Below are 24,505 nucleotides of genomic sequence, written 5' to 3' on the forward strand. Positions count from 1 at the left end.
GAGCGTTGTCCCCTCGCATGCGTTGAGTTTTTCTTCGGGCGCTCCGGTTTCCCCCCACACGTAAACACTCATTAGTTGGGCGATAGCATGTGAATATATAGAGGACCGCAGAGCTTGGGAAATTGTTGTTGGTAGTGCCGGATCATCACCTGGCTGCTGCTGTCCCCGGCTGGTCTGTGGTTCCTCCTCCCACTTCTGAGTCGCCCTCCCCTCTTCTAGAGCGAACTCTCGGTTACGAGATGACAATAAACACGTTACCCTCTATCTGCCATCGCAACGCGGCTCCTCAAAGGGTGAGACAGGATGCAGGAAAGAATATCTCGCTTGCAACATGGCTCTGAACATTTAAATAGCAGTGACCCATTGCTTCACGACCCACGTCGCGTAATTATGCAATGACTGCCTCAGTGAGAACGCTCCAAAGTAATGTGAACGCGAAGTTCCTTCCACCCCAAACCTTCCAGCCACTGCTGTTTTAATGAACTCATTAAGGACCAGCACGGTGTGGTTTTTTAAAGCTGCCTTTGGGTTGCAGGGCATATCGAGCTTACCGCTCGTTCATTGTCACCGCAATCAATCAGAATTACAAAGCATAGGGCCATAGATTCCACTAATTGGTGATTTCCTCACTGAGACTTTGATCCTCCCTTAAGACTGAGACAATGAGTCCAATTTTAATGAACAGCTCTTTTTTGTTGTTGTTGTCATTTAACCAATGTTATCCCTGATTGAGCTGTCGGCGTCGCGCTCGCAAATAGACGAAGAACTCTAGCGCAGCGCAACCCCTCGGGTTAGAGAGTGGCCCGCGGAAGTGGATACCACAGGGCTACCTCTGAGATCATGTCAAGCGACCTCTGGCTCAAGCAGTAGAGGGCAGTCACGTGAGGGTCACGATGTTCATCGCATGCCAGTCCAACCGACGTTTTCCTTCTCAGAGCTGCAAGTCAGCCACATTGAGCACGGAATCCAAACGTGGCGTGCTGTTTGTCGCTTTGTCATTGGCGTACAGGCGACATCTGGGCAGGTCCCGTTACCTCCTGCCAGCGGGCGTTCGACAATTCATGTGGCCTTAAAGTGCACGTCGCCTGGCACAAGCGCCACAGTGAAGTCACCGCCACTTGGTGGCGAGCGTCGGTTGTTGTTGGTGTACAGGCTGAGATCATCCGCTACCTACGCCCGAGAATCCAGTTCGAGCACAGGCAGTGGTTGAAGCCTGGAATCGAACCCAGGTCCTCAGCGGTGTCAGACCAGCGTCTCTGACCTCTGATGACCAATCGTCTGGCCACCAGCCACCTCATGACGAGGCATCGCACGCGCGCACACCACGTGCAACAGATAGGACATCCTGTAAGCAAATTGAGTGCCGCCCTCTGGCACACCACGTGACTTTGCAGCGATGCAGACACCCGCCGCACCACGGGCCACTCTGCCCGCCTTGCTTAACCCCCCCCCCCCCCCCCTTACTAATCTTTTGCCACCAGCAATTGTGCTCACGAAAAAAATGAAGACCGACCTAAAATATTAAGACCGAAACAGAGGAGGAGATATTTCTCCACAACTCTGGCTGTCGCCTGATGAGGCTGGTTGTAATTACCGGCGAAAAGTCACGGTACGCGAATTGTAAATGTTGTGGGTTTTAGTGCTGAACGAGTAACGAATTGGCACGTTTTGTTCGCGTGACAAACCTTACTAATTGGCCATGTCGGGTGGTGTTGGCGTGTTTAACGACACATTTATATTTACGCGATCTAATCCATGAAAACCCCTCTATTATGGACTAAAAAAAGCATTAACTTTCCACCAGAGCCACGTTCTCTAGGCACGATACGACTGTTATTGACCACCCCCTCGATCCCAAGGAAGCATAAGATGCTGTCCGGCTCGCTGGGATCAATTTGAATCTTTTCCAGGCGCAGCGAGCAGCGGCCACAATAAATAAATGAATGAATCAACGGGCAAAATGAGTACACAATTAGCGGGATTCATCAGCGGAGTAAAACGGCGATGGATGCAAACGCGTTTGCGCTAATTGATTCGCGAGTAAAACAAATGTGGCCCCAATATTTTTTTTTTCCTTTTTTCGCACGCGATAAAAATAACGCTCCCTTTATTGTCATTCTATTTTTTTTCGCAGTACGGCTGGACACCCGCTGAGCCGAGTCGAAGATTCAATTCCCACGACTGTGTGACCTCCAGCCCCCTGCCCGCCTCGCCAAAAATCCACAGGGGATTACCAAATCACGCCGCCTGCACACGATAAAGACCTCCTGGCCATCCTTCTAAGGCGTCGCTCATCCTCTGCGCCAGTGGTTCGAGGCCCAACCAGCAGCAGCATCATCAGCAGTCATCATTAATCCACTGCTGGATGAGTGCCTCTCCACGGCAACAACACCTATCCGGCGCCCGATGTCACGCGAGCTGATGTCACCGCTCCCCGGCGCTGCAGTAGAAGGGTTTTCCTTTGGCTGTCTCACTCACATCGGTCACGACCAATGGCCATCATTCCTTCCCTCTGACAGTACGATGTCTCTCTTGTGCACGTGTTGCTAATCGTTGTCACCCGGTGTAATCGCCGGCATTGATCTCGCCACGCTTTATATATTTGTTTTTATTTTGCGCCAATCAAGATCGCATTTTAAATATTCTACAAATTTCGATTTAAAGCTGTCGTGACTGCAGGGATTCATCTTCTTGGTTCTTTCGGTAAAGTCACGTAGAAGGGAAATTATAAAGTAATAAAAATAATAAAAATTGTATTTGTATTTTATTATGTTTAATTTTTATTATTTTATTATTTCCTTTCTACGTGACTTTACCGAAAGAACCAAGAAGATTCTACAAATTAAAAAGCAAATTTGGGATTATTTAGACAACAATAACAACGACGAAACAATGCAGTTAACAACTGAATACATATTCAAATCTATTACGATGATGAATATTAATGGGCTCTAAACTCTTAAAATTAAAATAACGCAAATATTATCGACAGCCTCTCGGCAGGTGCTGTTAGCGAGTGCCTGCTAAGCCGACTACGCACACGAGGATGCGATGGACATCAGCCCAGCATCGCACACGCACACGCCTTTGTCCCTGCAGCGCTGATTTTGATGATGACTCGCGACGCCACGTGCTTTTCATTGTATGCCGAGTATACCTAGTGGAACCTCGGCGTAGGTTCAGAACCAATCATTACCGACATCATTAAACGTGGCCAGGCATCGAACTCGGCAGCCGGCACTGTGGTGCGCCGTGCAAACAAACCACTGCAAACAGAAAATAAATACGCATGTCTGGGCCTTGTTACTGGGCTTCGTCTAGTTTGACTCAGCCCTAAATGAGTGGCCGAGAGCAGTATGCAACGCAACGACTGTTAGCGAGCATTCATTAAGGTCAGCACAGCGCATGGGGGTATGGCGCACTGTACGTGGCTAGCGCCACACCTCACTGCTTCCGTCGTTGATAATCACACACTCACAACAAAAGACAAAGATCCCCCGTGTAGCCTTGACAAACGGCTGGGGCAGGTGTTGTTAGCGAACACGCCACACGAGGGGGTGGGTGGCCAGCACAATGCCCGGCCGCCTTTGTCTCCCCTAGTGGCGATGTTTTTACATACCGCACCAGGTACTCTTTTGATGCTAGGGGAGGCCCAGGACCGGTTCAGATAATCGCCACTGGTGTTGGCCGTGAGCGGGAATCGAACTCGGGTCACCCCTACACTACCGCTCCCCACAAACACACGCACACACTACACCAGCAGTACCCATTCAAAGCCGGGTCGATCTAGGGGATGCCTGGGACAGGTCCAGGTAACACGCCATGCATTGTCTAGAATATCACGCGAGGTGTCTGGGGGATGGTAGCACAGCGCGCGATGACCACCGCTCACCATTCAACGATCCCCCGTACAACCTGACAGACCTGACAGGCCATGGGCTGTTAGCGAGCGCCTACGAAGATCGGTGCGACGCATGTGGCCAAGGCTTGCCACGTCAAATACAATCGGAGCGGAGTGGTGCTGAAACGGACAGCGACCGTCGACTGCTGACACGAGCCCGGCTCAGGACCAGAACGAGAAGGAGCTTCCGCGGATTTCTATTTCATCTCAATCCACTTTAGAATCGAGTTGAAGGAAATGGTGGCGACGGGAGTGTTACGGACGAACGGCAATCATAATCATTATAATAATGAAAACGCATGTTTCTAAAAGAGTAGGGAAAACCCGGAGGACCTGGACAAAAACCCACACGACCACGGGAGAGAGAGAGAGAGACCATGCAAACCGCAAATAAACAGCAGCAGGCGTCAGGCTCGGGATCGAGCCCACGACCTCCTGCATACCAGGCGAGGTATTCAAAAATCTCGCTACCGACTCGCCCAATGAGACGTAGTATGACGACTCCGTTGCCCGACTGACAAACACGAAGGGGGCATCGTCACAGCCGTGATTCACGCACCACTCCGCTGCTCCCGCCGCGATCATCTCGGCTCAACCACCTCGGCGTTAAACGACAGCGCTCCTCCGACGTCAGCCATACAAAGCGGGCGTTAGCATCAAATCAATATTATCCCCTTACATCCATCAATTCGGGGTTCTCCACACAACAAAATGACCTTATTTCATGGGCTTCAAATAAAGGTGCTCAAGAGTTAACATCACAAAATGTAGGGCAGTGGGTAACTGATTTCAGGTGAACTAATTTGATGAAGTGCCCCAGCAGTTGCGTGAGAGGTGGTGGGGCCGTGGGAAGTCCTTCATTGAGCAGTGGAAACACAACAGCTGCTGCTGATGATGATGATTACATTTATAAAACAAGAACGGAGAATTGATCGTGATGACACGACCCACTGATACAGTCCGTTACAGTAATCACAAGACCACAATTACGATGGGCCCACCCATGGTGAGCAGTGGGGGGGGGGGGGGTGCGTGAGTGCGTGTGTGGTTGTGTGTTTGTGGAGAGCGGTAGTGTAGCGGTTAGCGTGCTGTGCTATGAACCCGGCGATCTGGTTTCGATTTCCGCTCACGGCCAACACCAGTGATGATTATCTGAACCGGTCCTGGACCTCCCCTAGGTCGACTCAGCCTCAAATGAGTACCTGGTGCGGTGTGTAAACATCGCCACTGGGGAGACAAAGGCGGTCGGGTGTGGTGCTGACCACTCACCCCCTCGTGTACCGTTCCGGCCTTCATAGGTGCTCGCTAACAGCACTTGCCCCTACAGTCTGTCAAGGCTATACAGGGGATCTTTGTCTTGTGTGTGTTTGTTCCTCGCAAACTGCACTTGCCCCAACAGTCTGTTTAGGCGATATGGTGGGTTCATTGTATTTGTCTTGCAGTGGGGAGCGGTGGTGCAGCAGTTAGCGCCCTGCGCTTCAAGCCCAGAGACCCGAGTTTGATTTCCACTCACGGCCGACACCAAGTGACGTTTATCTGAACCCGGTCCTGGCCTCCCCTAGAGCGACTCGGCCTCAAATGAGTACCTGGTGCCGTGTGTTTAAACAAAAAAAAGCATCGCCACTAGGGGAGACAAAGGCGTCCAGGCGTGGTGCTGGCCACCCACCCCTTCGTGTGCCGTGCCGGCCGTCACAGGTGCTACTCGCTAACAGTTCTTGGCCTGCTACAGTCCGTCAAGGCTACACGGGGGAGAGATGAGTGGGGGGGTTCTTTTTCACAGTGACACATTCCTGCCCGAAGATCATTACCACCCGAGTTCGATTGCCGAACACGCACAACCATCATCAGCGGTGGCAAGCGCGATCAAAACCTGTTGCTTTGGCTTCCTCTCGATTCGCTCGGCCCGAAGTGAGTTTCCGATGGGCTGCTCGCGAATAACGGCACGTGGAGAACACATTAGATCGTGCGGTGATGTTCGCCAAACGACAACTTTTTGGTTTTGTGCCCGGCCTTAATAGGTGCTCGCTAACAGCACTGGACCCAACGCTTTGCATGGCCATGCGAGGAATCTCTGTATACGAGTTGTGAGCATGTTACGTGCGCTTTACAGAATGCGTGCACGCATGTACGTGTGTGTTGAACTTCTTCCGCACCGTACGTAGCCAACCTTGATAATCGGAGGTGCGGGGAAATACCGGAGTGGTGCGATTCTAAATTAAGGCCACCGGCAAAAAGAGATGTGCGTGCAGACGTGGATGCGTTTACGTTGACACAGTTGAGATTAGCAAACGAATATGTAAATCAGAGATCACCAGCGGTCAGGGTAGGCTCGCTCACTGTGCAGTGGCAACACTGAATCATGGTACTCATGTCTGCCGCGCTGGGTAACTCCACGTGGACCTTATTAAAACATTTATTTACCCAAGAGATTGCGACATTTCCATTTTTTTTTTACAAATCAACACGTGTCGGCATTTGTAGGCAGCAGACATTTAACCGCACTTGCCTGCCACTTAAACTGCTAATTATTTTATTTTCTGTTTAACCGGAAAACATTCGCTGAGTCTTGACACTAAATTTCAAGAGGGTCCTGCCTGTCACATGAGGACGTTTGGCCAATCCACATGACTCTGTGTGCTTGGATTCGCGTGGCATGAAATACAACGATGAAATACACAGAGTAAACCGAGACATGCGAATTGGGTGCCACTCCACGTTTTGCACAGACAGATTCAAGAATCCCCATTGCTGTACAGCTGGCAGGCATGTCCTTGCCATCGAGAACAGCCCACACCGACAACCGGCACCGCTAGCCAGTCTCAATCCGAATCGTAACCAACCTCAGCCCTGCTTAGCTTCCCAGAGCGGGGTGTATTGAAGGTGAATTTGGTCAACATTGTTGGTTCGGTTCCCGTTTTTAATCCACATAGTAAAAAAAAAAATTCTACTTGGGATTAGCAACATCGGAAAATGTATTGTTGTTACTTTCTGCTCCAGCGCACAGCGCCGTCTGCTGATAAGTATGTGTCAAATACCTCCCGTACGAATCCCGCACGGGCAAATCGCCGCCACGCATTTTCAGATAACAAAGGTATGCATAACACGTTACATGTGTGTTGTGTGTGTGGTGTAGCAGTTAGCGCGCTGCGGTACGAAACCGGCGACCCCGGTTCGTTTACCGCTCACGGCCAACACCAGTGACGATTAATCTGAACCGGTACTGGGCCTCCCCTAGGTCGACTCAGCCTCAAATGAGTAGCTGGTGCGGTGTATAAACATCGCCACTGGGGAGACAACGGCGGTCGGGCGTGGTGGTGGCCACCCCCTCGTGTACAGTTCCGGGCTTCATAGGTGCTCGCTAACAGCACTAGCCCCTACAGTCTGTTAAGGCGAAAGGGGGATCTTTGTCTTTGTATGTGTGTGGTGTGTGTGTGGTGTGTGTGTGTGTGTGGTGTGTGTGGTGTGTGTGTGTGGTGTATGAGTGTGTGTGGTGTGTGTGTGGTGTGTGGTGTGTGTGGTGTGTGTGTGTGGTGTGTATGTGTGTGTGTGGTGTGTGTGTGGTGTGTGTGTGTGTGTGGTGTGTGTGTGGTGTATGTGTGTGTGTGGTGTGTGTGTGGTGTGTGGTGTGTGTGTGGTGTGTGTGTGTGGTGTGTATGTGTGTGTGTGGTGTGTGTGTGGTGTGTGGTGTGTGTGTGGTGTGTGTGTGTGGTGTGTATGTGTGTGTGTGGTGTGTGTGTGGTGTGTGTGTGTGTGTGGTGTGTGTGGTGTGTATGTGTGTGTGTGGTGTGTGTGTGGTGTGTGTGTGGTGTATGTGTGTGTGTGGTGTGTGTGTGGTGTGTGTGTGTCGTGTGTGTGTGTGGTGTGTGTGTGTGTGGTGTGTATGTGTGTATGTGGTGTGTGTGTAACTCGACTGATCAGGGGAGATGGGTCCGTCTCGCGTAAATGCGTCACGAATCTCCACGTGGGGGCATCGCTTCGGCCCCCACCGGCCACTTGCAAAACACCGCACGGGCGGGCAGCACCACCCCCCTCCCCGCTTGAATCTCAGGGGACTCCCAATCGGCACGAACATCACAAACCGGCACTGGACACCGGGCATCATCAACAACAACATCATCATCATCGTGAGAACAGCAACAAGAACAATCACAGCAGCGACATCCAGGGCTGCGCACTCCACGCTGGGCACGTGCACGTAGAGCCACATGCCACGTGGGACCCCGTGACGACCCCCCCACCCCCCCCCCCCCCCACCACCACAATTCACATCGCTCACCGTGGGAAGCCGTCTTTGTATCCCTTGGCCGTGCGACATTGCGCGGCTGCTCCTGCTTGCTTGCCTGCCTGCCGCTGTTTGCTACTGCAGCGGTGCGTCCCGAGGGGGGCCAAAGGATACACTCGCAAGGCGCCTCCGTGTGTCCCCACCGCCAGGATCTTCTGCACCGGGTCGAAGGCGAGCGCCGTGGGTTGATGTGGGAATCCGTGTCTCACCGTCTACGGCCGCGTACCGTGAACAAGAACGTTTAAAGGGACGTCAACACAGAGAAAGAGAGAGAGAGCCGAGGGCAGACACCACCGACCCCCCCTCCACTCCCAACGAAGACAGCGGCGAGGGACGGTGGTGATTAATGCGCGTGCGTTTCTGCCGGATGTGTGCGGTGCTAAGTGCACTGTTACACCGCGGGGACGCCTTCGTCCAGCAGTGGATTGATCATGGCTGCCGGTGACGCGTCCCCAACCGGCGATTGTGATGAAATATGCAGAGGGGTTGAAGGTCAGTCGGCCGAAACGTCCATATTTCGCTTTTGCTCAACCGACGAATCGGCTGCTGTCCGCTGAGCGAGTTATCCGAAGTCGCAGTGACGACGACGGCGACGAATCGAATGGCGCTCCGCGTGCCGTCGTCGCGCTCACGCGAAAAATACGGGAGAGTAGAACCTTCGTGTGTGTGTCTGTGTGTGTGTGTCTGTGTATGTGTCTGTGTGTGTGTCTGTGTGTGTGTCTGTGTGTCTGTGTGTGTGTCTGTGTGTGTGTCTGTGTGTGTGTGTCTCTGTGTGTGTGTCTGTGTGTGTGTCTGTGTGTGTCTGTGTGTGTGTGTGTCTGTGTGTGTGTCTGTGTGTCTGTGTGTGTGTCTGTTTGTGTGTCTGTCTGTGTGTCTGCCTTCATAGGTGCTCGCTAACAGCACTTGCCCCTGCAGTGTGTTAAGGCTATATGGGGATCTTTATCTTTTATCTTTGTCTGTGTGTGTGTGTCTGTGTGTGTGTCTGTGTCTGTGTGTGTCTCTGTGTGTGTCTGTGTGTGTCTGTGTGTCTGTGTGTGTGTCTGTGTGTGTGTGCGTGACTGTGTCTGTGTGTGTGTGTCTGTGTGTGTCTGTCTGTGTGTGTGTCTGTGTGTGTGTCTGTGTGTGTGTCTGTGTGTGTGTGTGTCTGTGTGTGTGTCTGTGTGTGTGTCTGTGTGTGTGTCTGTTTGTGTGTCTGTCTGTGTGTGTGTCTGTGTGTGTGTCTGTGTGTGTGTCTGTGTGTGTGTCTGTGTGTGTGCGTGACTGTGTGTCTGTGTGTGTGTGTCTGTTTGTGTCTGTCTGTGTGTGTCTGTGTGTGCGTCAAGTATCCGCGCCGTGATGCGGGGCACGGCTGGGCGAGGGGCAGCGCCGCGAGCTACGGTTCGGTTTTTTTTTGCCGTTTGCAAATAAACCAAAATAAAAACAACGTGGCACGATACGGCACTTTGATGCGAGTTCATTGGTTCCGCCCGTCCTCGGGTGGGTACGGGGGAGCTGTGGCGCAGCGGTTAGCGCGATGCGATGCTGCGAACCGGGACAAATCCGAGTTCAATTCCCCCGAGGACGGCCAAAGATCCGTGGCGCCAGGCCATCTTATCCAAATCGCTTGTGGCCGTCGTGGTGAAGCAGGCCAAAGACTACTCCCTCCCCATCGTCCAGGAGCGGATTGCCAGAGCGAAGTCTGTCCATGATTATTTGCGATTATCATTTTTGAACTAAAACAAAACATCTTCGCCTATTGTATATGTTGATAGTTTACCTGCGAAGGCTACGCACGGGTGTAATTATTGATGAGCGTGTTGAGTGATTTTTGTTGTTGTTAGTTGTGCTTTGTGCAACAACCCTGTCAACACAGCAGCAGCAGCACCCAAATAATTCATGATTTTTCTTTTTTACTTACTTGCTCTTAGAACTCGACTCGGCTGTGAGTGAGGCTTACGCGTGTGGGGCTTGCGGCATTGAGGTGCGCGTGCGTGCGTCTTCGCGCGCGCGTGCACGGGAGGAGCGGTGGCGCAAGCGGTCAGCGCGCTGGACCGCAACCCCCGTGAGACGAGTTCGATTCCCGCTCACGGCCACCCAACACCGCTGGCGATTAACCTGAACCGGTTCTGGCCTTCCCCTAGGTCGACTCGGCCTCAAATGAGTACCTGGTGCAGTGTGTCAAAAAAAAAACATCGCCACTAGGGGAGACAAAGGTGGCCGGGCGTGGTGGTGAGTCACGCATCCATTCGTGTGCCGTGCCGGCCTTCGTAAGTGCTACTGGCGAACAGCAGTTTGTCCCAACAGTCTGTTAAAGGCTACACGGGGTGATCTTCTCTTTGTCAGTATATACAAATGCGTGTGTACGCGTGTGTGCGCGCGTGTCTCGCGTTATCGTTCACCTTTGATACTTGGAAGTGTTCCGAGGCGAGGCTCTCCGCGATCTCGCTCTCGGGCTTGCTGGGGCTCTGCGGGGCTCCCGGCGTGGTGAGGCCGTCCAGCACCTTGCGGAAATTGTCCGTGAAGCGCTTCATGGCGACAAGGGCGACGAGCGGGCGGCGGGGAGCGAGAGAAATTCGCCGTCGGCCGCAAAAATTCCGAGGATATTTCAAAGGGGGGGGGGAGGGGTGGGGATAAATAAATGAGCAATTCCCCTTTTAATTCGACTACATCGGAGCGCTGACAAGTGCCGTCCCTCCTACTCCTCCTCTCCCCTCGGCTTCCTCTCTCGTGAGCTATTCGCCTCTCCCTTGCAGTAACACGCGCACAGAAGACGAGCGCGCGAGATGACCGTGTTCGTCTCGCGCCTCTCTCCCTGTCTCTCTACCCCAGCTCGCCCGCCGTGTCAACGGTGGTGAGCCGTGCGCTCCCTTCTCTCTCCCTGAGCACTTCCCAGCCCGTCCGCCTCCCTCCCTTTCCCCTCTCGCCGTGTCGCTCCTTCTCCTCTGTCGCGCTCGCTTTATGCCGTGCACGCTGGGCGCGAGAGAGAGAGGGAGGGAGGGAGGGAGTGAGAGCGGTGGGTTGTTCAACCACACCGCACGTCTCGGTCGTCATCCGCAATACCCATCCCCTTCATCCCCCCCCCACCCCCAATTGGGTAGCGATGGGTCGTGCTGAGCCCCCACCACCCCACCACCCCGCACCATTGCGAGAGACGAAGAGGAGGAGGGGGAGGAGGAGGGGGGGGTTGATCTCCCTCGTGTTATGCGCATTGCCACCACGGGTGCGCGCTCTGCACCGGCTGCGTCTTGCGGATGACGGTGACGATGGCGTTCGAACACGTTCAGCGGATGGATGGCACATGTCGAGAGCGGGGTCTGCTCGTTACTCCTCGATTGGGACTGATACATCGCAATCATCGCCACCCCCACCCCCTCTCCCGCTCTCCCCTGCTGGCAGACTAACACAGCGAGGTCCCTGTATCAACACGAGACGCAGCGCGCTCTCGCTCTCTCTCTCTCGAGCACTCTTCCTCCTTGAGACGCCGTCGACGTGATGGAACAGAGAGGCGAGCGCGCGCGCGCGGTGTTGTGCATTCGATTCCGTCCTTGCGTACGATGGCAAAATACGCTCAGCAGCTCATGCCAACGCCCGCAGACAGCTGCTCGTGGTCGCCACGATCGTTGCCGCTGGTGGCGACCGCTCGCCCGCTGGGGCGAGGCCTGTACTGTATAGCCACCTATACCGCTCACTGCCTCTCTTCACTCAGCACTCAGAATCAGAATTTATACCGGAGGAATCCGCTGAGCTAAAAATCCCTTTTTTTTTTAAAGATGTCCAATATAGCTGGGCACTTACTCCACAATTACCCTGTTGGCCCATGGTCGCGTAGCGATGGGACAGGCTGTGGGAACGCCCACCTCATCCAAGCCTGGGTTGCCAACCGTCCCGGATTGACCGGGAGATTGGACGGGGAAATAGCATCGATTTCCTGGTGACGATTAAAAGGAATCCCGGGAGATTTGTTCTCGCAAGAAGATAGTTGAAGAAAATTGAGTACAAAAAATCATAATTCGCTAAAATCTCCCGGAATATCTTCAGTCAGAATTTGCGACCCTAATTCCAGCGTGGGAAGAGCAGACAAAATACAAAATACAACTCTGCTGATGACCCCTCCGGAGGAGGAGCAATTGTGGAGCAGGGGGGGGGGGCTACGGGGGACGGGGGGGGGGCTGAGTCCCTCCACCCCCCCGCCCCCCTCAAACCGACAGCTCAGGCTGCCCCACAAATCGTGCAGAGCAGCGGCTCTTCTGAACCTGGCGGTGCACGCTACACCCCCAGGGAGTGCAAGATGCCCTTTCTGGGGGGTGCGAGACGCGAGGCAGGGCCAGACTTATTTGTTTAAGAAGGTACATAATCTAAAACACCAACGGAAGCATGGACACGTAAGTTACAACTTACTTTGTTTCGATAATTGCTTTTTTACCCTTTTATCTGGCAACAAAACTGACACCTTTTTTTTACAAGGAGTCATGTTTGCATTGATCACAATACCTGCGGTCGGAATGCAAACAAAAAACACAACTCTGATAATGTATGCACTGTCCTTGAAGTTGATTGGTCCACACCTGAGACAGCTTTCCTTAGAGCCTAGTCTCACATGGTGTTGGACCAGATGACGCCAAAAGGCGCACAACTCAAAGACAATGCACCATCAGAGTATGAGAGCTCGGGGTCAGCATTTACACCATTGGAACCTCCTTTGCCAGTAGCAAAATATGATAATTGTTTTTTTACCCTTTCATCTGGCAACAAAACTGACACCTTTTTTTACAAGGAGTCATGTTTGCATTGACCATAATACCTGCGGTCGTAATGTTACTTTGTTTCATCAAACCCTGCGTAGTTATTAACATTCTCAGGGGTTTGCAGGATGCAGTCAAAGGTTCATCACCGATGGTGTAGTCCAAGCAGAGCATTTTGATTGGATAAAGGCTTCACAAGCACGGCATCACCACCACAAAGACAAAGATCCACCGTAGAGCCTTAGGATACTGCGGGGCAAGTGCTGTTAGTGAGGAGCAGCTATGAAGGCCGGCACCGCACGCGACGGGGTGGGTGGCCAGCACCACGCCCGACCGCCTTTGTCTCCCCAATCGCGATGTTTACACACTGCGCCAGGTACTCATTTGAAGCTGAGTCGAGCTAGGGGAGGCCCAGGACCGGTTCAGATCATCGTCACTGGGTGTTGGTGGCCGCAGTGAGCGGGAATCGAAAATGGGGTCACCGAGTTCGTAGCGGAGTGTAGCGCTAACCACTGCACCACCGCTCCCACAACCACCAGCACCACCACCACCACCAGCACCACCAGCACCAGCACCACCAACACCACCAACACCACCACCAACACCACCACTCCCACCGCCACCACCAGCACCACCAGCACCACCAACACCACTCCCACCGCCACCAGCACCACCACCAGCACCACCAGCACCACCAACACCACCAGCACCAGCACCACTAACACCACCACCAGCACCACCACGAGCAGGCCATTGCCTGAGACACAGAGTGGGTGAGAGAGGAGAGAGAGAGCGACGCCATAGACACACGCAGGTCGCGACGTTACTCACTGTGTTTACTTAGCGTCTGACATCTGTTTAAAGTTTGTTTAGCATTGATTGTACCCCCCCACCACACCACCCATGCCCCCCCCCCCCTTTACACAAGGTAACAACACTACAGAGTTGTTGATCTCCACTGTAGTGTGTGTGTGTATATCGACATACACAGACACGTTTCGTTGATGCTCACTCACAGCGACGTGTGGACATCGGCTGCACTGCGTTCGCGTCCCATGGGCCCGGCCAGGAAGGGAAGTCGTTCCATCGCCCCGGCACCTGCGATCAGCACGCTTGGCTACGTACGGTGCGAACGAAGTTCACCGCACGGTGCATCTACGCTCGAGTCGGGACCACGGACAGCGGCAACGACGTCGTGGTAGCCGTGCATTGACAGGGCCGGTGAAGGGTGGATCGTGTCGTAAAACTCCACCGCTCGCTTACACCGGGGCTTATCACAACTGCACGTGATCAAAGTGGGGCTTTCGCGACCAATATCATCCATAATACAGGGGTTGTTTCGGGGGGTTAGATCGCGTAAATATATATAAATGTGTCGTTAAACCCGCCACCACCCGACACAGCCAACGAGTAAGGTTTGTTACGTAAACAGAACGTTGCCGATTCGTCACGAGTACAGCAACACCGGTTGTGTTATGGAGAGCCAAGCCACAACATTTACAATCTGAGTCCGACGTTTCGCCAGTAATGGGCCGTCCATAAATGACGTCACGCACCTAGGGGGGGGGTGTCAGACATTTGTGACGATGTGTGACGAGGGGGGGGGGTGAGAAATGTGACGTCACATCAAAATGCGTGGGTAATGGTGTGGCCTGAATGAGCTCATAGCGCAGTGCGGTAACCACTCGAAAGAGGGCCGTTGCTTGAAACGTCAGCCACGATTGTATTTCGTAGTTAACTTATTCGCATGCGTTGTGCAAGCATGTACAACATCCTCCTAGAACTCGTAACATCCGAGTTACTGTGAAGGGTTAATGATATTGCGAGTTCGTCCATGGACTCAAATGATCCGCTTCGGTTGTTGATACCCTCATCAATTGAAATGAATTTGTGTCAAACCTGTGCTGTCCGTGTATAATGTTATATATATACAGGGTGGTCCAAAAGTCAGGACACATATGGTTGTTATAATTACTTTAACAACTGGAATTAAAGCATTTTCATTGTTTATTCTTCAAGTTAATGTCGTATCTATTGTCGCAATTAATACCTATTCTCTCCTTCCTTTTCACGTGACATTTAAAAGTTAAAATAAAATTGTCTGAATTGAGACACCTTCTTCACCAAATACTTGCGGTGATAAGCGTGGTGAAGTATGGACACCCCCCCCCCACGACCCACACAACGCGTGGGAGGCCTTCATCTAGCAGTGGATTGAGAATGGCCCTAAATTGCCATTTAATTGGACTGTATTCGGTCCCAACTTTGGCTTTGTGCCCCCATTCTCCCGAGAATGTCATTGGATATTTACATTGGCCCGTCTCAGAATCAGAATAAGTATCGCTACTGGAGGAATCCGATGAGCTGTAAAGCTCTTCATCACAAACGCCTAGAACGCAATGTGAACAATTATCCGTACGATCATTGGCGACACGTGTATACACGATACCGTGTTGCCTCCGAAACGTCGTGATTTATTATTTTATTTCTATTATTGCTAAAAAAAGAATCAAATATATTTTTGTATTTTTTACCTACGTGACTTTACCGAAATAACCTAGAGCATGAATCCTTGCAGTCACAAAAGCTTTAAATCTAGAACGATACCGTTTGTAGAAAGAAAAAAAACGTTTCACATTTATTAACCACCACCAATGTGTACAGCCACACATCTGTCTATACAGCCAGCCTGCAGCTGGAGTAGTAACACAGGCTGCAGCTAGAGTAGTAACACAGCCTGCAGCTAGAGTAGTAACACAGCCTGGAGATAGAGTAGTAACACAGCCTGGAGCTAGAGTAGTAACAGCCTGGAGATAGAGTTATAACACAGCCTGGAGCTAGAGTAGTAACACAGCCTGGAGCTAGAGTCATAACACAGCCTGCAGCTAGAAAAGTAACACAGCCTGGAGATAGAGTCATAACAGCCTGGAGATAGAGTTATAACACAGCCTGGAGCTAGAGTAGTAACACAGCCTGGAGATAGAGTAGTAACACAGCCTGGAGCTAGAGTAGTAACACAGCCTGCAGCTAGAGTAGTAACACAGCCTGGAGCTAGAGTAGTAACACAGCCTGGAGATAGAGTCATAACAGCCACAGTGATATTTAGAAATTTACCTACTTTCAATTAGACAACGTGGTGTGTATTTGTGTCATTCCTTCACATAAAGTCCTGGTCACAAAAGCAAAGTTTGTAGGGAATGATAATAATAGCCATTTTCTATATTTTTGAGACATAAGCAATTAGAAAATAACACTTACTACCCAGGAACAAAAATCGAATGGGCTGTTGTTCATAATAGAAGTTTTTTGAGTTAGATCACGTATAAATACATAAATGTGTCATTGAACCCGCCACCAGCCGACACAGCCAATGGGTAAGGTTTGCCATGTAAACAGAACGTTGCCAATCCGTTACCAGTTCTGCACCACCGATGTGTTGGAGAGCAAATCCACAACGTTTACAATCTGAGCACGACGCTTCGCCAGTAATTACCACTCGCTTCATCGGGCGGATAGACAGATGTGCGGATGATATTATGGACGATATGGGTCGTTGTTGTTTTCGTTGTTGTCGTTGTTGTTGTCGTTGTTGTTGTCGTTGTTGTTGTCGTTGTTGTCGTTGTTGTTGTTGTTGTCGTTGTTGTTGTCGTTGTTGTTGTTGTTGTCGTTGTTGTTGTCGTCGTTGTTGTCGTTGTCGTTGTTTTCTCCTGCAGCCAAGGGTGGTGGGTGTGGGGCCAGGCTGAGACTAGGAGAACCAGGATTGATCAGAAGTGGTTGAAATACTTGGATTCGAATTCAAGCCCCTCCAGAAGTGGTCACTCGATGCTCCGACATCAGCCAGGGGGGTGGGGTGCCAGGCGTAAGGATGCCAAGCTAAAGCTTCGGGGCCCCAAGTAGCTTAAGGGGGCACGGCTTTTTGGGGGCTGCCACGGGGGAGGGAGCGACGTGGTCAGATGAAAGCAACGGCGACAGGAACCACAAACAATTGTTGTGCTATACTCTTGGTTTTTTCGGTAAAGTCACGTAGGTAAAAAAGTGAAATTAAAATTACGTGACTTTACCGAAACTAAGAGTATGAATCATTGCAGTCACGAAAGCTTCAAATCTAGAATTGTTGTGCTGTATAATGCTCCAATGTCGATACTCCCTCACGACCGTAACCTTCGCCAATGTATGTAGGTTGAACTTCTCTCGCACCGTACGTAGGGGGCCGTCCATAAATGACGTCACGCGAATTTTGGACGATTTTTGACCCCCCCCCTCGTCACATGGCGTCACAGTAAGTCAGACCCCCCCCGCACAAAGCTCTGCCCCCTCCCCAAAAAAAAACATGCTTCAAATCGCTTTAAACTATTACCATTGTAGTGCGTAATTAATGTGGCGCTGCACTCTGATGTTGTAGGAAAAAAACATTTATTCAAAGTCTATTTAATTAAGTAGAACGTGTTGTTTATATTTATTTAAAGTTGCGCATTTTGATGTGACGTCACATTTCTCAACCGCCCCCCCCCCCTTCGTCACACATCGTCCCAAATGTCTGACCCCCCCCCAGATGCGTGACGTCATTTATGGACGGCCCTAAATAGCTGTGCTGTTAATCCATACGAAAGAAAACGATCACGGAAACGCGCATGGAATCAAAGGTATTGTATGTTGGAGTGTTGTTTTAACAATCAGTGTTGTTATAACAATTCTATATTTATTTAAAGTTGCGCATTATGATGTGACGTCACATTTCTCACCCCCCCCCCCCCCCTCTGTCATCACACATCGTCACAAATGTCTGACCCCCCCCCCCAGGTGCGTGACGTCATTTATGGACGGCCCCGTAGGCCAAACCGTGCCCGTCGGAGGCGCGCTGTACTGTGCATAGGTGTAGTAGCAGTAGCAGTCGTGTCCAGATGTGTGTGTACAGCGCCCCAACGTACCACCAATCTGCAGCACTTGACGTTACTGCTGCCTCTCTCTCTGTCTCGCGTTTCACGCTGAATGGACACAGCGGTCCAGGGTAACTTTGTCTTCGTCGCCTGGCAACGACCCCAACATTTACAGCCTTCCGCAACGCGATGCGTGTTACATAAGCAAATTATGGCGAGGGGGGAAAAAATCCACAGCGATGGCAGGAGGAGTAGGGGCAATTACGGCAACGAGTCGATATAGACAAGCGGTAGACGGTGGCAGAGGAGGCTGATCAATTTAAGTTTACTGTTAAAAAATGACTTACCACCAACTACTACAGCAATGAGGGGTGATGCTGCTGCTGCTGCTGGACATGCTGGTGCGTGGATTTATTTGTTTCCGTCCCGACGGGATGGAACTTTCGCACGTGTCTCATTACACTGGTCAACACACTTTTTTATGGCATAAGGTATTCCAACGGTTTGAAGGTTATTTTGTGGTGCTGATTCCAAATCTGGCATCAGTTTTTGTCTATCACATCAGGTTTTTTGAGATATCAAATATTGCATTTTCAATAAAAACTGCAGAAGAAAAATATTAAATAAATGCGGATATCTACATAAAATGATATTATAAACATACTATCCTAAAAATACAGCACCATATTTTCACACTAAAGCAGTCATTGGCTCGCAACATCTTGCAATCATAAGTGACAGAGTTAATTTCGGGTAAAATCAATGAAAATGGGGTATACCGATAGCATAAAAAATAGATGTGATAGAGCAAATCTGACATCAAATTTGGAATCAACACCCTGAAATTAGTCTAAAACAGCTGCAAAAGTCCAGGCCAGAAAAATTAGTTTTTTTTTGTTGACAGGTGTTATCAACGCCGCTGATGATGAGGTCACGATGACTTCGCTGAGCCGGCGCTGTCTTTAATATGGGGGTGGTGGTGGTTGTGGGGGGGATGGTGGTGGTTGTGGGGTTGGTGGTGGGGGGGGCTTTTAGGTTCCTGGAGGCCAGTGGAGTCAACGGCCGAGCCGGTAGACAACTCGTCGAGTCTCTGGGCAGACCGGCTGGGTTCTGTTTTGGCGATGGGGCCTTTTAGCACGCGTGGCACCACGAGCTTATGATGGGAACGCCTTGCTCCTTGCAATGAGGACTATCGACGGATTCTTGTCCGCTTTGAAAACCCCGTCTCTTCTTAAAGTGGACTTCCCTCTTTAGTTCGGTGGGTTGCCCCTGGTTCTGTTTTTGTTTCTTGATTTTAATGCATTGCGCGTTTGGATCTTAGGATGCAATGAACATTACATATTTAAATTATAATTATTATTTTTTTTGGAGAGAAAAACGCATTGTTTTTTTTGTTATAGCGCATTAATATTAATGTGGAAAATAATTAATCCGTGGAAGTTTCCAAATGAACCCAAATTGCGTTTCCCACTTTTTTTAACGAGCAATTTACATGGCCATTTGAGTTTCTCTATCCTGGAGAAATCCGATAAGCTACGAATATCGTTTTTACAGACGTCCAGTATATCCTGTGTATTCCTCACCCCCCGACCAGAACTATATTTTTCATGAAGAATTGCTATTTAATTTATTTACTAATTTCCTAAGGGATTAACCATTGAGGAACGCCACCTGTTTCAAGAGGGGTTATTGTTGTCGTCTCGCTTGGCCAACACATTGGTTCTTATTTTATTATGTTAAAATTTTATTATTTTATTATTTCCCTTTTACGTGACTTTACCGAAAGAACCAAGAACATGGGTTCTCATCAGGTTGCGTGTGTAACAAACAAAACCCAAACGTAAGGCTGCCTCTTATCCTCACCACGTGATTTTAAAACAACCCCTCTGCGACCCATATTTCAACTGCAGCAAAGAAACAAAAATCGATGTCATCCATTCATGCATGAACCGTGTAATGACGCAATGCGTGATTGGTTACTGGCTGGTAAGCACGCAAACCTCAACCACGCGCCCTGGAGAGGATTGTTATTTGAGACACCCTGTCTAGGTAACTTAAAGCCAGCAGCGGGCCCAGCAGCCCATCGCCACATCGTACACACCGACTCGAGTCCCGATCTCCCTCCCTTCTGGGATCGTGCTGCTGCTGCTGTTGTCGCCCTCGAATCTCAGCCAGATCCGGAAGGACGCTGGCGAACAGCGGAGTGAATGCGGACGTCCAGAACAACACACCGCCTCGCTCCTCCGAGGACACAAATCGTCACACCGCCGAGCTCCTCACCCTGGCTTTGACGTTCCTCCTCCTCCTCGAAGACGCCGGCGGTGGAACCGTGAACCGCGTCACAACATCAACAGCGGGCATGATGCTGCACCATATCCATATTCCCAGTATGTTACCCCCAGTTTCACACACGACCATCACCATTACCACACGTTGTTTTTCAGCTTGCACATTTCTAATTTACCCCCCCCCCCCCCCGGCAGCATAACAAAAAGTTGCTTAATCTTAGCTTTCTTATCTACTTCCGCCCCCTGCATCACAAAGCTTCAGTTTGAACTCCATACATTGCCTCCAAGCGCCCACCCCGTTCCTCACATCGTTGCCTCCCAGTCCAAAGCCCGCCCACACACTCATCATGGCCCCTCCCCTCCCTCCATCCCCCGCGACTATATAATTCCTCGTCACAGCCATCTCTTAGACACACTTTAGCGGTTGTGCTTTCGCTACGTTGTCCCCACCTGAAGAAGGACGCTTGTGTTGCGCCCGAAAGGTCGTGATTTAATTTAGTTTTCATTTATTGAATTGAAATTTTTACTTACGTGACTTTACCGAAAAAAAAAAGAGTATGATTCCTTGCAGTCACGAAAGCTTCAAATCTAGAATTGATGCTGCACCACCAACACCATCACCACCACCATCGTATCGGTCATCAATGACAAATGTGGGGGTGAAGCCACAGTGCAGTGCGTGTGGTTAATGCAGGCTTGATGCCTCGTAATGTAGGTGCGTCTATTTGGTGTTTAAACATCTTAGCCCCCTCCTGGACTTTTGCGAGAAAGGGTCAAATATTGTTTTTGTAACGCTGCAAAAAGGGTCCAAGAAAAAAAAAATATTTGACCAGGTAATGTCCACTGAGCGACCAGTCCACACGTGATGACAACTCATCAAAGTGGCTGGCATCATCATCATATTTGGGGATTTACAGTCGCAGCCAAATAATCTAAAGGCGTCTTGCTTCTGAATGTGGAGGACGAGGAGGGCAAAGCCGGAGAGACCCAGAGAACAATCCACGCGATCACCACGGGGAGAGACGATTTCAGTTCATTTCAGTTAATGTATTAGGTATAGCCTTGTGAGCCACGCGGCTCTTGGATCGGGTGCAACCGCAACAAACAAAAAACATGAACAAGAAACATCTTAAAGTGACTACGTGCAACAGAAAAATCTAGGAAAAAACAACAACATCTTCAGAACAACACGCCGACCCCAAATACACCACAGCAGGCATCGTCAGGGTCCGGGATCGAAGCCACGGGCCTCCCGCGTAATCAGCCGAGGGAAATGACATCTCCTCGCCACTGCGGTGCCCCAACACTGCGACAGCGCGTACGCTGAACCCTGCTTGCTGTGCGCACGTGCGTATGTGTGTATCATGTTGGACCAATGCCGCGTCGTACGTAGCCAACCGTGCTAATTGGGAGGTGCGGGAACGCGCGTTCGTTTGTGACCGCGCTCACCCTTCCTGCGACAATCATCAGCATCATCATTAACCCTTTGCGTGGCTGAGGACAAACACAATGACACCCCCCCCCCACCGACCCCCTTCATTGTGGTTAAGACGGTGCGCACCCTCCTGCGGTTTGTGTTCGTTAATCGCTTGTTGGCATTCTTGTGCCAGCCACGGGAGAAATGCCATGTGACTGTGGTAGGGGGTTCAGATAGCCCCCATGAGACATCTCCTGTCTCCACTGTGTGGTGCACACTCGTCGATTGGTGCTGCTCATTGCATTCGCCCAGAGGATGATGATGTGAAAGTTGTTTGTTTGTATGTATGGATATATTATTGGTTGTTTGGAGGAATGTTGGGGTGGTTGATTAGATGGATTAATAATGGTTGGTTGATTAGTGAATGGATGGATGGATGGATAAATGTATTGTATTTGTTTCTAGTTGGTCGATGTGGATTGTTGGTAAGCGTGGTAAGTTGGTAGGCTGGATTCTTGCTTGGTTGAATATTAGGATGGCGGGTTGGATGGGTGAATATTTGGATGGTTGGTTGGGTTAGACAGGCGGATGTGTGTTCTATCAGTGGACGGTTGTAATGGATGGACATTTGGATGGTAGGTATGGATAGATGGGTGGGTGGTTGCTGGGATGAGTGGATGTATGTTTGAATGATTGGCTGATTTTGTCGATGAAATTGATGGGTGAGTATTTGGAAGATCCTTTCACGGTGAGGATGGTGGTTGGTTGATTGGTTGATCTGTTGGCTTCCCAATGTGAATGACCGAGCGCGTAGAGGGCTGCACGACACACAATCTGGTCAGATGACCATTGCGTGGCACCAACCAATTATGAACCCATCCATCGAGGCACAATGTGGCCCAAGGCTTAAGAAACCCCTCCGCAATTGAATGCTCATTACCTGGCCGACAATACCTCGATACGTAGAAAACCGCAGAGCTTGGGCAATTGTTGGGGCTGAATCAACGCTAACCAGGATTAGAACAACAACAAAGTGCATACACTCTGGAGCAGTGCCGGATTAAGCAAGTGCGGGGCCTGTAGCATATGTTATAAAGGGGCACTAAACTAAAAAAACAATATTAGAACACAAGTTTTTTACTTGCATAGTAAAGTAATCGTATTTCTTCATTTGCTATACAGCCAGATAATACGTCAAATCGACAACCTTAAACACCCAGTCGTTCATAAAAGTTGAAGGCGGTATAGTACTATAGTAATAGAGCAAGTGCCAAAACCCTGAACCGGAATGGATAGCGTGAAAGTATTTAGCGTGGGGCCCTTGAAAGTGCGAAGCCCGTAGTATCATCTGTAGCTACTTTTGCTACGAGGATAATCCGGCACTGCTCTGGAGATGTTCGGAATGCAAAGTCTTCGCGAGAAGGCGTGGTGGGGGGCCTGGTGGTGTGTCTCAAACTCTGCGTCTGTTCTGCGTTAATCCTGCAGCGCCTCCCACTGGCTCGCAGCGAAACACGAGGTCGCGTCACGCGCACGAAAGGGGACTTTAGTTTCCTGAATCAGAATATGTATTTACACTGGAGGAATCCGATGCGCCATGAAGCTGTTCTTTTTTTTTACAGATGTCCAGTAAGGGGGGGGTGGCCGGTCAGAACGTTACAACAACTAACAGTACAAACACACGATAGCAGTGCAAAGTATAGAAAAGGTAAACACATCACTAAAATTTTTTTTTTTATTTAACCAGGTAAAGCTTTTTTTCAGAAACGTCCTGGCCACAAATGATGCTCAACGAAGTGAACTATGTACCTAGCCAGACAGCCAGCCAGCAAAACTTTGTTCAAATACGATATGCTACGATGAAGAATATGAATTGGTTTTACACTTTGTGTAAATGAAACAGGTGTTAAGCTCTTCAAACACCAAATAGATATCCTTTGCGAGGAATCAAGTCTGCATTAAACACGTTCCTTCGGAGTGGGCAGGTAGGAACTTGGTTGGACAGCGCATTCGTGCACGACAGACAGACAAATAATCCCTGGTGGGCAGTGTGTAAGCTGTTCCTACCTGTATAAGTGAGTGTATTGTGTCGTGTATAGTGTAGTGTGTAGGTTAAACGTTGAGTTTAATAAGGGCATCACGGGGTGACCAGCCCCTTTCCACCCAGCCCCACCCCTCCCACCCCCCACTCAGCCCCACCCTCCCCACCCAGCCCCTCCCCACCCTCCCCACCCAGCCCTTGCCCACCCTCCCCACCCAGCCCGTCCCCACCCTCTCCACCCTCCCCACCCAGCCCCTCCCCACCCTCCCCTCCCCACCCAGCCCCACCCTCCCCACCCAGCGCCTCCCCACCCTCCCCTCCCCACCCAGCCCCTCCCTCCCCACCCAGCCCCTCTCTCCCCACCTAGCCCCTTCCTCCCCACCCAGCCCCTCTCCACCCAGCCCCCACCCTCCCCTCCCCACCCAGCCCCACCATCCCCACCCAGCGCCTCCCCACCCTCCCCTCCCCACTCACCCAGCCCCTCCCTCCCCACCCAGCCCCTCTCCACCCAGCCCCACCCTCCCCTCCCCATATGCACGACAGACAGACAAATAATCCCTGGTGGGCAGTGTTGTTCCTACCTGTACCACACGTAATTGTGGTGAGGATGCAAATAAACATGCTCTGATCATTATATACGCATTGTCTGTGAAACTGATTGGCCTACACCAGAGACAACCCTGTGGCCTCGTCAGAGAAGGCCAAAAGGCGAACAATACAAAGGCACTGGACATATCAGAGGATTTATAGCACGGGATGAGCAGTTCTATCATGGGACTTTTTGTTGCCAGTATCAAAGTATGAAAAATAAGAAAGGCTAAACCTGTTCTTAGTCCCATGATATAGTATGATACTCTACAGGGGATCCTTTCGAAAAGTAGTCTTCAGATTCAATGAGGCTCGATGGATGGGGGCAGTAGAATATGACCATCATTGTTTTGCCCAACAACAGCGATATGACCGGCTGTGGATGTTACACGA

General features: G+C 50.7%; 1 protein-coding gene across 8 annotated transcripts in view; it reads right to left on the minus strand.

The window, feature by feature from the left end:
* Positions 1 to 11,115, minus strand: part of LOC133357110 (syntaxin-binding protein 5-like) — a 203,998-nt gene extending 192,883 nt beyond the window's left edge. For 7 of the 8 annotated variants that reach the window (XM_061574898.1, XM_061574896.1, XM_061574893.1 and 4 more), the window contains exons 1-2: positions 10,562 to 11,114; positions 8,298 to 8,395 (exon numbers count right to left, since the gene is read on the minus strand). In XM_061574898.1, the coding sequence (XP_061430882.1) occupies positions 8,298 to 8,395; positions 10,562 to 10,693 (230 nt within the window). In that variant the 5' untranslated portion in view covers positions 10,694 to 11,114. Of the gene's footprint in view, positions 1 to 8,297; positions 8,396 to 10,561 lie in introns of all 8 variants that reach the window. The other variant, XM_061574897.1, reaches the window with a different exon arrangement.
* Between the last annotated feature and the right edge of the window lie 13,390 nt (positions 11,116 to 24,505).

Source organism: Lethenteron reissneri, chromosome 56 (assembly GCF_015708825.2).
Source record: "Lethenteron reissneri isolate LAM-NWPU_2019-01 chromosome 56, ASM1570882v1, whole genome shotgun sequence".
Classification (NCBI taxonomy): Eukaryota; Metazoa; Chordata; class Hyperoartia; order Petromyzontiformes; family Petromyzontidae; genus Lethenteron; species Lethenteron reissneri.